This window comes from Paralichthys olivaceus, chromosome 14 (genome assembly GCF_024713975.1).
Source record: "Paralichthys olivaceus isolate ysfri-2021 chromosome 14, ASM2471397v2, whole genome shotgun sequence".
Taxonomy (NCBI): Eukaryota; Metazoa; Chordata; class Actinopteri; order Pleuronectiformes; family Paralichthyidae; genus Paralichthys; species Paralichthys olivaceus.
The window spans coordinates 20,377,784-20,393,843 of NC_091106.1; the positions used below are offsets into that span (position 1 = coordinate 20,377,784).

Here is a 16,060-nt window from a genome sequence, read left to right on the forward strand (position 1 = left end):
GAATATTTAATGTTGCTGTGACTTATGTTGTGTTTGAAACTTGGATTCCTTAAGAAGAAATATATTGAAGTGGGTGACTGCTGGTAATCAGTTGTCAATTAGAGAAATGACTCCCTGATTCAAAGGAAATCAAATCCTTGCTCACAGATGCAATATGACATCAATCTAAAGTAATACCCGCGGTTGCGTCACATAAATATATTCACCGATCATAATTCTTTACATCATTACCATGGTGCTGCACGCAGCTGTGGCAGGTCAGTGCAGCCTGTCAGCGTCTGTGAGGTTTATGGCTCAGTGCAACAGGGACAGCAACCTTCATCAACCAGAGTAACGGGACTGAATGGGGTCATTAAAATGTGAGACTGAGGAAAGAGGAAGATTTAAATGTGTTCGAGCAGAGATGGAGATTTAATGAGTGAAGTGTCGAGACGAAGATGGAGGGAACTTCAAAAACAAACCGAAGAGAAAAGTAAGAATTGTGACTCTGAAGAAACATCTGTTCAAAAGGGCCTCCAGGTTCGATACTGCAGCAGATGTGTGTGTGTGTGTATGTGTGTGTGTGTGTGTGTGTGTGTGTGTGTGTGTGTGTGTGTGTCCATGTATCTAAATTAATTAAAATTAAAAGTTATGCTTGCTCTCAAAATGTCTATGAATATATAATAATAACTTACAATAAATACATAGAAAACACAGAATATATATATTCACTTCATATAAGATCAACTTTTATAATTTCCTTTTATTCAACTTTCACCTGCCTACTGTAATACGTTGTCATTGTAAACACATTTTATCTTATCTGTGTTTTATGTATTTGTGACGATATCATCATACTTCCACTTATTGGCATGTGGGCTATTTGATATGTAACATGTCATTAAAAAGGAGGAATTCGTGGGTTTCTCAGTTTGATTTTTTTTACATATTTTATTTTTATTCAATGTTTGTAGAAAACTCATTTCCATCCAGTCAGTCATTTTATATTCTGGTGATAGAGAGCCTCCTGCTGGCCACGACCGGTCCCTGCACACACCGGGGAGACACACTTCCTGTTCCGGAGTCAACAAACAATCCAACATGGAAACTGTCAGCAGCGCGAGGTGACCGCGTGAGCACATCGAGGATCAGAATGGCTGAACCGGGCTGTGAGGACGGTTCGGTTCGGTACTTCTGCACCGCCGGTAACGGGATGGAGCCTTTTTTAACGGAGGAGCTGAGGAGGAGGCTGGAGGCTGAGGATGTGAGTCTATCCCGTCACTATGACAACCTCCTCCAGGAGCTCAGTGCGTCACCCACAGACTCTGATGGTGTTTCAATAGTTTGTCAAACTTAAGTATGAAAACAAACTGTGTGAGGCTTCTGCGTTCCTCTGGGTCAGTTCTACAGAGTGTGAACTGTTTCAGGTGTGTTCAGGTGTGTTCAGGTGTGATCTGTGTTCAGGTGTGTTCAGGTGTGATCTGTGTTCAGGTGTGCTCTGTCTTCAGGTGTGTTCAGGTGTGATCTGTCTTCAGGTGTGCTGTGTGTTCAGGTGTGCTCTGTGTTCAGGTGTGTTCAGGTGTGCTCTGTGTTCAGGTGTGCTCTGTGTTCAGGTGTGCTCTGTGTTCAGGTGTGTTCAGGTGTGATCTTCATTCAAGTGTGCTCTGTCTTCAGGTGTGTTCAGGTGTGCTCTGTGTTCAGATGTGCTCTGTGTTCAGGTGCGTCAGCTGTCAGGGAAAGTGTTGTTCAGCTCGTCTGCGAGGATCGACAGAGTCAGCGAGCTGAAGTCTGCAGAGAGACTCTTCCTCCTGTTGAAGCACGACTCAGCGCTGCAGCTCTCCGCCCTCAGCAGCCCAGGTACCAGCTCCTCACATTCAAATACACAGACACGTGTCAGAAAGTTAGTCTGGGATCTTAAAGCTTCACCCATTTGCACCAATTTTGTTTGATTTGTAGTTTGTGACCTTCATTGGAACTTAAATCACATTGGAGGACTTGTTTTACTAAATGTAGCCAGAAATATGAGATTTTAAGTAGATGAATGTCCAGAAATATAAATAATAAAGATGCTTTACAACACTAAAATTAATGTCTCACTTTTTTTACTTTTAATTTGTGATATTCACAGCAAAGGCGACCTCTGTGCTGCAGTCCAGGCTGCTGGGTGACAAGAGCCAATGGACCAGCGCCGTGTTGACGTGGAGTCGCCTGCAGGGGGAACTAGCACAAGGAAGAAGAACCACTGCCAACACGTCGAGCACCTCCCCGGGTGTGATGAGTAGGAAAGAGGAGGAGAGATGGAGTGAAGAACAGATGGAAGAGGAGGGACGGTGCTGTGTGGAGACTGGGAAGAGTGCAGTGGAACGGAGGGAAGAGGAAAGAGAGACCAGGGGGCTAAGAAGAGGTGAAGATAAAGAGGAAGCACAGACTCTGGAGAAGAAGAGAAAAAGAGAGATGGGACAGAAAGAGATTGAAGTTGAATACCAGGTACTGGAGAAAAGGATAAGGAGGAAGAATGAAGAAGAGAATACTGAGAAAGAGAGACAGAGAGAGGATGAAGACGATGAAGAGGAGAGGAGGATGGTAAGTAGCAGAGGATCAGAGGAAAGTGGCAGCAAAAAGAAAATCGACATGGCAGAGGACGTGGAACACGGTACTAATCAGATTTTTTGTTTTAACTTTAATATTTATATCAGGGTTGAAGTTCCACATCTTTAAGTTTTCTCCTCTGATTTCTTTCATCCTCCTTTTTTCTCTTGTTTGTCTGAATCAAGTGATTAAAGCTGGAGGAGAAGAAAAGAAACAACCTCAGCTCAGGATCAGACCAGAGATCACTTCCTCTGCCCCGCTCTCGTTTCGGATCAGCTGCAAGTGCACGGGGTCTGTGTCTCGACGCTTCAGCTCACAGGTGCAGGACAGAATTAATTCAGTCAACATCGATGAAAATGAAATTGTGAAGATTATTGGTAACTTGTTTTTTTTTTATTGTCCAAGCCTTCATCAGAATATTGTATATCGTATATATGTATAAATATAAATATATAAACTTGATGCAGGAGGTGAGCAGAGTGATGGGAGTGGGACTGAGCAGACTGATGGGCTGGAAGGCTGATCTGAAGAATCCACAGCTGGAGGTAAAACGTTTTACTGTTTTCCGAAACAATCCTGACTCTATTGATCATACAGTTATTATGACCTGGCTAAAATGCTAAGTATTGTGTATGTATCAGTCGTTGTCTGTGCTTTTCTGCAGGTAAATGTTTATCTGAGTGACGACCTCTGTCTGCTGGGGATTCCACTGACCAGGTAACAGACTGAACAACCTGCTCTCCACTGCACACATGCACATGCACTGCTCCTGGATCTGTATTTACAGGATGCAATACTTATATTCTCTGTGTTTTGAATTCCTTTCTTTCTTTTCTCTCCTGCAAGTTCAACTTTTTTTATCTTTTGGGTTGGTTCTTACTGCTGCGTGTCGTCACCAGTGTTTAGGGTTTGTTTTGGAGCTGTTGCCAGCCTGACTTGGCAGCTGAACCCAGAATCACTCACAACCAGAGATTTAAATCCCAGAGGAATAGTTGATTTACACGTAGTGGTGGTGGTGGTGGTGGGATACAGATCTGTTTCTTATTGCGGTTTCCATTCCATCAGGTTACCTCTGGCTCACCGCAGCTACATTAAAACCACGGGACTGAGGTCTACGATCGCCTGGGCTATGACGTCACTGGCTCAGATACAGGTGCTCACACACACTGCTGCTCAGTTCTTTATTGTGTGTGCACGTTTCTTCTCTGAAGCTGTCCTCATTCAACCTTTATTTTTTTTACTGTTTGTTTTCTTCTGTTTCTCAGCCAGGTTTCTGTGTCGTTGACCCGATGTGTGGAGTGGGAACCATCTTAATAGAAGCAGCGCAGGAGAACAAAGTGAGGAACCAGAAAACCACACAACACTCCTCTGGGTCTGCCGTAAAATCGTCTCTGGCTTCTCTGGAAATATCAGAAGTTTTGATATCATCATAATTAAGAAGAATACACTGTGAGGAATAATAAGAATATTATAATCTTATGTCTCGCTCTCCGTGGGGTCTTCAGGCTGCCTGTTTCCTGGGCGTGGACATTGATGACAGACAGCTGCAGAAGGCCAATGAGAACATAGAGTTTGCAGAAATGGGGAATAGGATACAGCTGATGAAAGCTTCGTCTATGGGTAAGAAACCTGCAATAAATACCTTTTAGAATTCTGTAATGTAATAAAGGTTTTGGTACTCTCTCTGTATTTTAAGTATATTTCGTATTAGAGGAAAAACACAAGAATAGCTCAAATTAAAGCATCGTCAGTGAAATAAAGTTGTAGCTGAGAGACGGTCACAGATTAATTCTATAAATCTAACAGAGACTGAATTCTAAAATTCAGGTGATGAGGATTTTGACTCTGCTCTTTATTGAGGACTCACAGCTCCGTGAGTGGGAGGTGAGAGTGAACCCTGCTGTCATGTGTTAAATTACTTCTTGGCTCATCTGTCCTCCTGCAGCGCTGCCTCTGCCCAGCGCCAGCGTAGATGCCGTGATCTGTGACCTACCGTTTGGCAGGAAGTTTGGCACCAAGACAAACATGGCTGCCAATCTCCCAGTCATTGTCACAGAGATGGAGAGGTTTGTTTCCCCGTGTGTCTGTTTCTCTTGTTTCTTTTAGCAGTGTTCAGTGAATCAGGTGATGGTTTGTGTGTGTGTGTTGCACAAGACAGTTTTAGATTACACGTTTTGTTGCGTTATTTTTAAAGTAAATTTAATTAATTACAAGATGTGAAAAGTAAAACAAACCAAATCTGTACTCAGGGTTTCTACAGGGTCTTAAAAACTATTACATTCAGATTTCTATCCAGATATACTAACTATCTTTGTGTTTGCAGGATCCTCTGTGTTGGTGGATCCCTGGTTCTCCTCCTGAGTCCTCAGTTGTCCTTTCTCTTGAAAAAACTCCTGGCACAAAAAGACAGCGGCCCGACGCCTCAAACTGGAACCCAAGACCGTCCATCTCCCCCTCTGTCTTCCAGGGAGCAGCAGACTTTCCAAATCCACCAGGGAGTCAAACCCTCTTCTACCCTGGAAACAGACACTCAAACTGGGCAACAACTCAGCCTGCCTCCACCCCTCTCCTCTCTGAAGCACCAGACAACTCTGAGAGTTAGTTTAGGTGCTATAGATGGACTCATCCATAAATATGTTAAGACAAAGGCTTGACCAGTGATGGAAGTCACTTTTTTTTACTACTTTTTTACTTGCCAGGCTTTATTACAACTACTCTAGAACATGTATATTTGTTTATCTGTTGTTTTTATTGCAAATGTTTTGAATAAATATATTTTTTTAGAAACAATGGTGAATTCTAAACTCTTTTTGAGCTGTAGATTGGAATGTAAATCCTTCACCCATCTTCTTATGGAAAACTGCTCATAAATATATTATGTTTTTAAAAGGCTCAGAAATTTAAAAAGAGTTTTTAGAAAATATGCATTTAGGGTTTTGCTGCAAATGATGAAATCTTCTTTCGCCTAGTTCGAGAACCTTGACCAGGCACATATAGGGAACTGTTCTCCTCTGCTGCTGTGCGTTAAGGGCAGCGACATGATAAATGTAAAGTTTTCAGTAAAGGGACATTCACTCAGTTTATAACAGAACCCACCGGCTGAATCACAATGTTGCCATCTGCCACAGTTTAGCCCTGCTTAGCCCAGTTTTACATCGAAAGGCCAGACAAGGCAACAGCGGGCTTAGTGTTTAAATTCATTTCATTTAGCTGTAAACTCCCAGCAGACCATCACTGCATGGATCCCTCAGAGCTGGACATTAAAACTCAATCACGCAAACAAAAACGTAAACTACACTCTCATTTTGTCATCATGTGGTTTCCATCTGCAGGATTTATTATTATTATAAATATTATACAGGCAAGTAAAACATATACAATTACATCATTCAATCGTTGAAGTATAAAAATGCAGTGACCATGTAAATTATATTTTGCATTAGGGGACAAATGTGCACATAAACGTAAGAAAAGCTCAAATTCAAATGTGTTATTACAACTTTTAAAGTCGGTGAATTACATTAGTAGCTGCAAAATTATGAAATTATATGATAAATGACTATCCCAGGCATTACTTGAATGTCTAAGAGAGGTTGAATTATAAAATGCAGGTGATGGAGCTGGTAATAAATATCTAATAGTTGAAATTAGACGTGAGATTTCATCACACGCACGCACACACACACACACACACACACACACACACACACACACACACACACACACACACACACACACACACACACACACACACACACACACACACGTATTGAAGTGGACCAGTCTCTGGATCCAGCAGCTCCATGTCCAGTGCGCACGCTCCCTGCGCAGCGGCAGCCATGTTGGAGCCACAGTGGAGTCGGGCTGGGATCTTCTGACGCCGCGTATGTTTTTCCTCAGAAATTTGCTTCTCCTACGTTGTCGGGCTTCGTCGAACGAGCGCGATCGGCGCCGCAGTCGCCAGTGGACACGATGAACTCCAGCGTCGACCTGTCCCGGCGGAATCCGCAGGAGGATTTCGAGCTGATCCAGCGGATCGGAAGCGGCACATACGGAGATGTGTACAAGGTAAAAAAAAAAAAAAAAAAACTGCGGTGAGGGTGAAGCAGCCGCGGGGTTCCATCATCGGACACAGAGGAGGGCGGGTTGCACGGTCTGCGGCCGGTTCGCAGAGTCGGAGCCCGTCTCGGTGTTGACACAACACCGGGAAACTAATCGTGTGACGACGGTGTGCGCGTTTTTAACAATCATACGTGTTGACGTTTCCTGATGCAGTGTGCAATCTCCCAGTGGTTCCATCGTCGGACACGCGCAGCCTGGGCAGGTCTCCGCTGTTGTTGTTTTGGTCTCATTGTGGTCACTCGCGTTTCACGCTTCAGCAACACGTCACAGCACAACAACACAACACAACACACTGCTGCAGAGACACAACCGGTAACCACAGCTAACGTTAGCTTAAGCGTGAAGCTCCAGGTCGTATAGCTCGGGTGCTAACATGCGCTGCGTTGGAGGAAAAAAAAACCGTGACATGTGAGAAAACACGAGCAGTTTTACTCAAAGTTACTCTCGTGCACACTTAGCATCGTGTTGCTATCGTGACAGCATTGTGCAGAATACCTGCCGCTAGCATCGTGTTGTTGGGCTCCGTCGCTAAGACGTGTCCGATAATAGACGTTTAGCCCTTAGCCGTCCGACAACCGTTAGCACGGATAAGCTAGCGAGTCTTTTGTAGCCGAGTCGTGGGGAGATTTTTTTGACACGAGCGGTGATTGAGTCGAAGCAGAGGCGACATGGCGGGTTTATCTGTAATCCCGTTAAACGCAGAAGCCGCCGCGGTGTTCGTTAAAACTGTCTCCGTGTGTGACGCGGACTGACAGCTGCCCGGAGACCCAGCCTGGCTAACGGCTCCGAGCGGCTGGACGCCCGCAGCAACAACAACAACAAGAAGAAGAAGAAGAAGAAGCACAATATGAACTCGTCCTGTTGTTCACAGTCACGCTTCAACGCCAGATGGAAGCTGGTCGTGGCCGTGAAGCAGCGGAGATGTTGGCTTTTCTGTGCACTCTGTGATTTGTGTCGTGTTGTGGATGCGGGGTCTCGTGGCCCCGCACTTCACCAGGGCCCCGCGTCGGTCTCAGCTCCTGAGCTGCAGCCCAGCTCCATCACTCTCACACGGGGCATCACCGTGTTGTTACACGCTGTTACAGAACAATGACAGTGATGTCTATGCGAAATGATTCATGAGAATTCTGTGTAAAGACACAGCGTGAGTCATGTCATGTCATATTTATAAAACTGCGAAGTAACCCTGCAGGAGAAAACACGTCATCGTTGCTCTATTACCACAGCTAAGCCCCACTATTATCAGAGATCATTCAATTCAGTTCCCTTCGTGAGAAAGTTTTTGACACCTGGGCTTTTGCATATGACAAGAGCACGTTTTTTTAAAGGTTCAGTGTGCAGAGTTTAGTGACACCTATTGGTGAAGTTGCATGTTGCAGTTGAATACCAGTGGCAGCCTTCAGTTGTCATAAAAAATCAAAAGGGGTTGCAAAAACATGGCGGCCTCCGTAGAGACGACCCGCCCCCCGATGTAGATATGAAGTATTTAAATATAAATGGCTCCTTTTAGGGTTGAGAAAACAACAATTTGTACAGTTTAGATGATTAAACCCTGGTGAAAGCATCACTAGGAGTATTGTGTATTCAATTTCTGCCAGTACATCTTTTTACCTCCTAAATCACATATGTAGATTTACATGCTCACTGATGTCTGATATTTTTGGCTCTGACAGAGTCTTTTCTAGTTTCTGTCATATTTATAGTATTGCAAAAAACTATGAAGTATTGCTGCAGGTTGCTTAAGTCCCACTCTACCATTGTTTTAGCACCATATGGTATGAAAATATATCAAGTTTGTTAAGTTCAGAAGAAGCACACCACTCTGTTTTGATAAACAAACCCTTATTGGAATATTGAAGTGATTTTTCTTTCTGGATCATGTCGGAGACGTTATGTCCAGGTTACCCAGTTGACTTACACACCACACGTATATCAGTCAGGTTATGCAAGTTAAACATCCTCCCTCTTTGCTCTGTGGTTGTTTGTGTAGCAATCACCCTGTTGTGGAATTTAATTTGCTTGTTATGAGAGAGAGAGAGAGAGAGAGAAAGAGAGAGAGACACAGAGAGAGACACAGAGAGAGGCTTTTCGCACCGTGGAGATTCATTAAACTTTAAATGGGACTAGATGATGTTTGGTTAACCTTCAGACTCTTTGTGGTAATTACAGGGATGTAAAATATCCTAAAGAGCGGAGATGTGAAAGATGTTAAGTCTTCTTTGAACAAATTGCTGCCTTTAATTCCAAACTTACACAATTTGCCATTATTTCTATAATGTTTGTCTTTTTCCATATTTTATTCATCCATGCTTCATGCAAACATGTTTGCTTCTAATTTAAGTTCAGTATCTGACATAATCTCTTCAACAGGTCAGCAGCTCAGAGTGTTGGCAGAGTGTTAGCACCTGCTAGGTCTGTCACAGATTACTGTGTACTCTTAAAAACTGTTGCAAAGGACAGAACTCATGCTACTAAACAACATTAACACTACAGGGTAATAAAAGTTGGATTTATTCTTATAGCAGATGTCCCCATTGATACAGGCTGAAACACTGTAGATAAAATGAAATTATTATGTAACCAATCCAGTTTATTCAACAACAGCAAAAGTTTTGCTGAAGGACACTCGCGGGGCTCAAACCTGAAACCTCTGGATTAAAGGATGTGCTTCTGAGTACCGAGGCACTTTTGTAAACCTCAATGATGCCTATATTTGGTTCTACCGCTGTGTGAAAATCTGTGGCTCGTACAGGAATGTTTGAGCAGGAAACAAAGTGTGAACTCTGCAAGCTTGTTTTCTCCTGTGTTTGTGGGCCTGCCTCTGTGTGTTATACGAGTTAGAAACTGAAGGAGGTGGATTGGCTGGTGGTGTGACAGGCCTCTCAATTCCTGGAACACAGGTTTAATCCTCCAAAGAGGGCGTCAACATGATATCTTTGAATTTTGTGAGGGAGCTACTGAAATGATTTCTTGCTGCCAAGACCATACGCTGATAATCTCCATCAACTGGTCAATTTTTAGGTGAAATATTTAGTTGTTTCCTGAGCAGGGAGTGAAATACCTTAACAGCATCTAGGTCATTCAGAGCATCAGAACTTCAGATTTAAACTCAGACTAATGAAATTCTCCAGCGGCTCCTCAGGGAAGGGTTGATTTTTGACAAACACCCCACAGGTGGTCGAGGGAAATAAATTCAAAGAATGATTGAGCTTCTGGAGCCGTCCCCTTTTATGACTTCACTTAAAACTTTCTCTCAGAGTTGCTGTAGCACAATGATGGCAAACTACACAGATGCTCATGTTTGCGCATCTGACTCGTCTGTGCGATGCTTTAAACCAAGTAAAACCAAACAGACTGCAGAGAAGAAATATAAGACGAGCTGCTGAGCCCAGCTTTCGTCCTGGAAAAGGCCGGCTCCCTCACTGACGGTTAAGATACGATTTGTATTGATTTGTCACTTTCTGTTGGCGGAGTGGGGAGGAAACATCGGCCTTTCTTTTGCAGTCCTGCTTCTTCAATGATGCTGTGCCATAAGAGCTTCAATAAATGCAAAAGTATTGGCTTAATGTATTACTGCTCCAGGGGTCTAAATATAAAAACTGCAATAGCTGAAGTTACTCTTTTACTGGGCTTTTTTTTTTTTTTTACCTTTTCTACATTGCAAAAGACTTTTAGGTCCATGAGATATTTGGCCTGAGGTCTATCCACAGATTTTCAATGATGATTAGTTTGGGGGCTATGAGTGCCAAGAAGCTAGCAGATGGAGCAATTTTTGTTTCTTGCTGGTGAAATGTTCCCCATGCCACTGGCTGCAACACAAACATAGAGCCTGATCGACTCACCTCCGTGCTTTACATGAAATGATGCACCTGCTTTTCCTCAAACTTACTTTTGTCATTTCTAGCCCAATATTTCTTTTTCATCCTCAGCAGTCCACTTCTTTAACTGTTGCTTTGTAAATGTTTGGCACTGATTTTTGTGCTGAGGATGCAGGAAAGGTTTTCTCGTGGTGACTCTTTCATGAAGGTCATATTTGTGCTGGTGTGGTTGCACAGTGCACCCCCTCTCCACTGTCTGCCTGTACTTCCTTATGCTCTTTTCCAGTCAAATGTTGGTTTTGATTTGCCTTCCTACTAACCTTAAAGAGTCCTCGAAGGGTTTTCCTCGTCTTCCAAACCTCAATGTGACCTCCTGTAAAAAATGTCTGTGCCATCTCCCTGCAGTCCTCCTCTGAATTGTGGGTACCAATCATTTCAGCTGCTGATTGTTGGGACAGTGTTCAAGTATCTGTTAAGAGTGCCCAAACTTTTACAGACTCCTCTTTTCCTTTTTTCACACCAAAATCCTACAAATCAAAAATAAAACAGTAATCCTTTTGGCGACCAGTTCATCTTCTGATCAATTAACAATTTAAATTATAGACATTTTCCCCAGCGCTGCCTAAACATTTGCATAGCTCTGTTTTTACCGGTGCACTGGCTCCCATCTAATCTGTTTGCTCTGTCGAGTTGACAGTGCTCGTGGCCTCGGATCGAGGCAGCAGAGGAAGACGACTGTCCTCACTGGGGATAGAGCTCAGTTCATGACAAATCAATATCAGTGGCCTTGTTGTGTCCTCTTGAAACACTCCAGGCATCTGGGTATTTTTGGACTTAACGTCAGGGGCAAATAACGCTACCCGTCCCTTTGTGACTTTCCTTTTTTTAATCAGTTAAACAGCACAGCCTGGCAAATATCCCAAAGCTGATATGACTATTTGAGGCACGTAATCAACATCAATAAAAAATAAATAAAATAAATCAGATTTGAAGGGGATGATATTCCTTTTTGCCTGGGTTTGTCATTAGAACGTGATGAAAGTGTTTTTTTAAGCATTCCTTAATTTCTAATGTTTTTAAAGCTTTTTAACAGTAATTCATGTAGTGATGGCAACTATTTCCTCTGGTGAAACCTGTGTGTGTGTGTGTGTGTGTGTGTGTGTGTGTGTGTGTGACACAGCTGGGCAGCCATGGTCAGGAATGCAGGAATCTTCACTTCCTTCTTGTGTGTGTGTGTTCATGCCCTATTGTTTCCCACTTGCTCCAGCAGAGGAAGACGATGGAGCAGAAAGCTGCAGCACAACACATACACACAAAACCAGATGATTGTATTGTCACATGCATACACACAGACACACACACACAACATGGACAGATGGCTGTGGAGTGGCAGTAAAGGCTGCTGGCCCACAATCATCCTGTTTTTGTCACTGTTCTTCCAGTTGTTTTCTGTCCGAGGTGGATATGCAGACCTCGGCCTGTATTCACAAAAGCTCTGAAGCAAAAGATCCCGAGATCCTCGTTGGCCTTGAGTCAAGATTGGACATTCAGTCCTCATCCTGGCACTCGAGTTTCTGTCCGCCAAGTACAATTAATGTACTGTGTAGGGTTTGGTTTGTGTTCCATTGGTGCAGTGACATATTGATAACTTGCCCAGTTACACAGTAGTTAGTGACACTGTAGTGACATTGGACAAAACCAGATGTACCATCTGAAGTGACAGTAACCCTCTGAAGTGACAGTGCTTTCATTGAGTTTCGTTTTTTGTTAATATTACAAAAGAGTATAAAACATACGTATAAACACCATTGCTTTTTGAAAGTGCAGAACAGATTTCTGATTTAAACTTTGCTCTAAAATGTGTCAGATCACGTCGCAGTTATTCTGTTATCAATAGTCAACATTTAATATCACAGCTGACATGTTTATCTCCTGCTCTAAGTGCTTAATGTATTTTAACAATGTAAACAAATGACTGGGCCTGTGTGGTTCACATTATTTTGAGCCAGGGTGTGACCAGCTATTTAAAGCACCATCTTAATAAAGTTCATTACCACATCCTGTAGCTTCTATTTGCTTCAGTACTTAATGCAAAACAATTAACCAAACGTATGCAGTGATATAATGTTGCTGTGGAAAATGTCTCCTGAACATGCAGTTGTATGTCTGTTATCTGCATGGTGGGTCAACACAAAAGAAATAATGGTGTGACAGGTGAAGGAGTCTGTGGGCCTCCCCCCCGCAGACACATGCATATTTACAGCATTGTGCTGTTGCAAATGACCTGGAAAGCTTCTGCTCAGCAGGTTTGACTTCTGAGTTACAGGAGCTGCTACTGTCAGTCACCACGCATATCTAACAAATAATTGACTCTTTTGAACAGGTGTCTGTCACATTAGAACGTTAAACATGCACTTTTTCATATTTAAAACTCTTTTGCATTGTGCTGACGTACAAAAGTAAACACACACTTAAACTAGGTACCTTTCGAATATTTAGCATTCAGCTGTTTCTCCTGGGGCGGATGTGTTTTGTAATGGTTAAGCTGTGAAGAGGTTTCTAATAAAAGAAGCTGCAGTGTTGTGCCTTCACCATTCTGATAAAAACACTATTGAATCCTGCTCTTTTAACTCAATTCTAATAATGTTTTTTGGTTGCAGGCCGTGAAAGAGAGCAAGTGTTGATCCCTCGCTTCCTAGAAGGGAATGATAAGATGATAGCATTTAAAGAAGAGAGATTCCCCTGCTTTGATTTGACAGACACCCGAGCAGCATGTGTCCTCATTAGGTTGTGAATGGTGCAGTTTGCGTGTAGAGTCCTAATGTGTCATCAGTTACCCAATAAAAATCTGGTAAAAAAACAAACTCTGGTGGACAAGAATGAAAATATAGAGCTGGAAATAGTTTGCCTTTCGGGAAGAGGAAAATCAGAAAAGGGGCATTTTCTTGTTGAGTAAGAAGCTTGTCACAGTTTAATGCTTTGATTTTCTCAAAGGTCAGAGAAGTGTGGCTGGGAAGTCACCTGTTTGAAACCTCAGATCTCTTGGAAAAATCTCATCAAAAGAAGTGAATAGCCAAGCAGTGTTGCAGTTATCGCTCTGGGCGAGGCCTTAACACCCAGACTCACTGCAGCAGAGCTGCTCAGTGACTTTTAGCACAAGGCTCTGGTCACTGGGCTGCTCTTACATGGAACTGTGTATTTCACTGTGTAAACCCATTAGTCAGGGTTTCAAAATGTCAAGAGACAGATTGACGATGAGATATTAAGTCAGCATAAGATTGTGATTACAACAGGAAGTTTAGCAGGCAAGTTTTCCAAGCCATCCACTTAACTGAAATCTAGTCAATAAACTAAATCAATCCCCAGGGCCATTCCTGAACTTTTGTACAGATGAAAAGTAAGGCCTGTAATGGAATTGTTAAATTTAGCAACTTGTGATTTTGTGCATAGATCTCTTTCCTCCAAAAACACACATGCATTAGGTGAAGTTGCTGCTACGCACCAATATGGTGGTTTACAAGATTGCGTCACAATGGAGCAAGCAAAGTGCAGAAACTGTAAATACTGTGAAACGGTGTCAGAGCCGCTATGAAATCAACAATAATTCAGTTTAAATGAAATGAAATCACACATATTTACGTATTTATTTATCTATTAGTTCGTTGCTGTCCTGCTCAGGCTGAGTTGGATGATTATTATGGTGAGCAGCTACTGCTGAGGTCACTCTTGTTTGTTTTTCATGGTCGGAGAGAGGAGAGTGAAATGCCACACTGATCCTCCACTGAGCTGACCATATGCTGAGTAAATCACACGCACACACACACACACACACACACACACACACACACACACACACACACACACACACACACACACACTCTCTCTCTCTCTGCCTGATGGAGGTGTTAATGAGGGATGTCAGCTAAGTTTCTCCATTACCGGGTTGTAGAAGTGAACACAAAGCCTCTGCTGATCGGCCGGTACTGAACACTGAAGCAAACCCCTCCTCCACAGTTTCTTACTTTGTGCACATTTCTTTTTAATCGGCCCCTTTTGAAGTTATGTAGAATTTCGTAAGTAGTGCCATGGTATCAAATACTGTTGGACACGGGTGGATATTGAGGAATCTAAAAGGCAGCTTCACAGGAGCCTGACCCACAGAGTGAAATGGTGGAAAGTGTTGTTCATAGTCATTTGATTTCGTGTCAACTTGTAATTGATTTTGTGGTATTTCAACTGGAAACACTGCTTCTAGTTGGATTCTGTAAATGTCTTTGGCCTTTGGGGACTTTGTTTCAGCCATTTTGCACCTCCCTGGGTTGTGTTGTGTCTCTTGGTGGTCCCCCTGTATATCTGTGTGATTGTTTTGGGTCTCTGTGGTTGTTGTCTGTAGTCATTCGATTGACCTCCCAATAAGAGATGTCAACAGTCACTTCATAGAGAGGCTCTGGACCTCAAGGCCTCCTGACCTCTTGGGCCCTGAAGATGTGATGAGTGATCCATCCATGCTGCTAAGCACCAGGATTTATATTGAAAATTTGACTATTTTAAGTCCCTGATTTATCAAATGAAAATATAACAAGTAAAACTTCCAAGTCCTGCACAGTTCATCATCACCTGTATCACTATTCCTTGTGTCACCATCACCAACCACCCAGTCATGTGGGTTGAGTTTGATTGAGTGCGTTAAGTTTTCTGAAATGCTTGGTAGTTGTCTCTGCTTGGCCCGGATGAGGACAGGGTCATTTGTTACTGTGCTGGTTCCACTGGCTTCCTCACGTCTGTCTTTCATTTACGACTTTTCAATGTGCATGAATGCATTTGCCTGCCGAGGTAATGGTTTTCACAGAGGAATTCATGCCGTTGCTTGAGGGCACTTCAGTGCAGCAGGCGTTTTGGGTGACTGATGTTCAAACCTGCACCCACTCAGTCACACCAGATGGCATGCTTCAGCCATTCAGTCAGTCAGTCACAACAACCAGTCAGTCAAGTGGAGTAAGGCTGTGGGTTGTTACCAGTAGCATCAGCTCTGAACTCTATGAGTCATCTCTGGTCTGTCTGCTGACTGAAGACGCACTGTCTCTGCCTCTCGCGTCTTCTTTTCTCTTTGCGTCTCTTTGTATCTCGTCCCTCCCGTCATGGCTTTGTTTTGGAAGGGCTTGGTGTCTCTATCCTTCCTCCTCTGCCTCTGCGCTTCTTTACTTGAGAGGAAACTGTTCTTGCACAGGGTGGAAAATTGCTAATATATATACACTATAATAATATAGTGTTTTTTATCGTCTCCTCAGTCCTTCACTGTCATTTTTGGAAGTCGGTTTTCTGTTTGTGCCACTTTTTTTCTTTCACTTAAATGGTGGTCACTGCTTTAGCTGCCTCTGCAGTCCAGTTAGCACATAATGCATCGCTGCATTGAACACATTAAACACATAACACAACTAATACTGAATTTGTTCTACGTCAAAACTTCTCCTCTGCTTGCAGAGGCTTGAATCCTGCAGTGGGGCAGGTTCAGTTCCGACCTGGCCCTTTGCTGCATGACTTCCCCCATTCTC

The 16,060-nt window shown here is 43.1% G+C and overlaps 2 protein-coding genes across 16 annotated transcripts in view; both read left to right on the forward strand.

The window, feature by feature from the left end:
• The first annotated feature begins 1,048 nt into the window (after positions 1–1,048).
• Positions 1,049–5,358, forward strand: thumpd2 (THUMP domain containing 2). 2 transcript variants are annotated; one of them, XM_020093615.2, is made up of 11 exons: positions 1,049–1,243; positions 1,698–1,836; positions 2,108–2,632; positions 2,754–2,887; positions 3,036–3,113; positions 3,233–3,285; positions 3,634–3,721; positions 3,834–3,905; positions 4,074–4,188; positions 4,514–4,634; positions 4,892–5,358. In XM_020093615.2, the coding sequence occupies exons 1-11, from the start codon at positions 1,133–1,135 to the stop codon at positions 5,220–5,222; spliced, it is 1,767 nt and encodes a 588-aa protein (XP_019949174.2). In that variant the 5' UTR covers positions 1,049–1,132; the 3' UTR covers positions 5,223–5,358. The 2 variants fall into 2 exon arrangements, with proteins under 2 accessions (XP_019949174.2, XP_069395068.1); XM_069538967.1 differs by having other exon boundaries at positions 1,073–1,286.
• A 1,011-nt stretch (positions 5,359–6,369) lies between these two features.
• LOC109633575 (mitogen-activated protein kinase kinase kinase kinase 3) overlaps positions 6,370–16,060 on the forward strand; it is a 36,356-nt gene continuing 26,665 nt past the window's right edge. For 8 of the 14 annotated variants that reach the window (XM_069538915.1, XM_069538922.1, XM_020093567.2 and 5 more), the window contains exon 1: positions 6,370–6,636. In XM_069538915.1, coding sequence (XP_069395016.1) covers positions 6,541–6,636 — 96 coding nt within the window. In that variant the 5' untranslated portion in view covers positions 6,370–6,540. The remainder of the gene's footprint in view (positions 6,637–16,060) is intronic. The other 6 variants (XM_069538914.1, XM_069538920.1, XM_069538917.1 and 3 more) reach the window with 1 other exon arrangement.

What these genes read in the sequence shown, in the direction of transcription:
- thumpd2 (XM_020093615.2), top strand. Translation starts at nt 1,133, where the DNA reads ATGGCTGAACCGGGCTGTGAGGACGGTTCGGTTCGGTACTTCTGCACC. An exon ending in GGAGGCTGGAGGCTGAGGAT is followed by an intron (nt 1,244 to 1,697) that starts GTGAGTCTATCC and finishes CTCTGTGTTCAG; the next exon opens with GTGCGTCAGCTGTCAGGGAA. An exon ending in AAGCAGCGCAGGAGAACAAA is followed by an intron (nt 3,906 to 4,073) that starts GTGAGGAACCAG and finishes TGGGGTCTTCAG; the next exon opens with GCTGCCTGTTTCCTGGGCGT.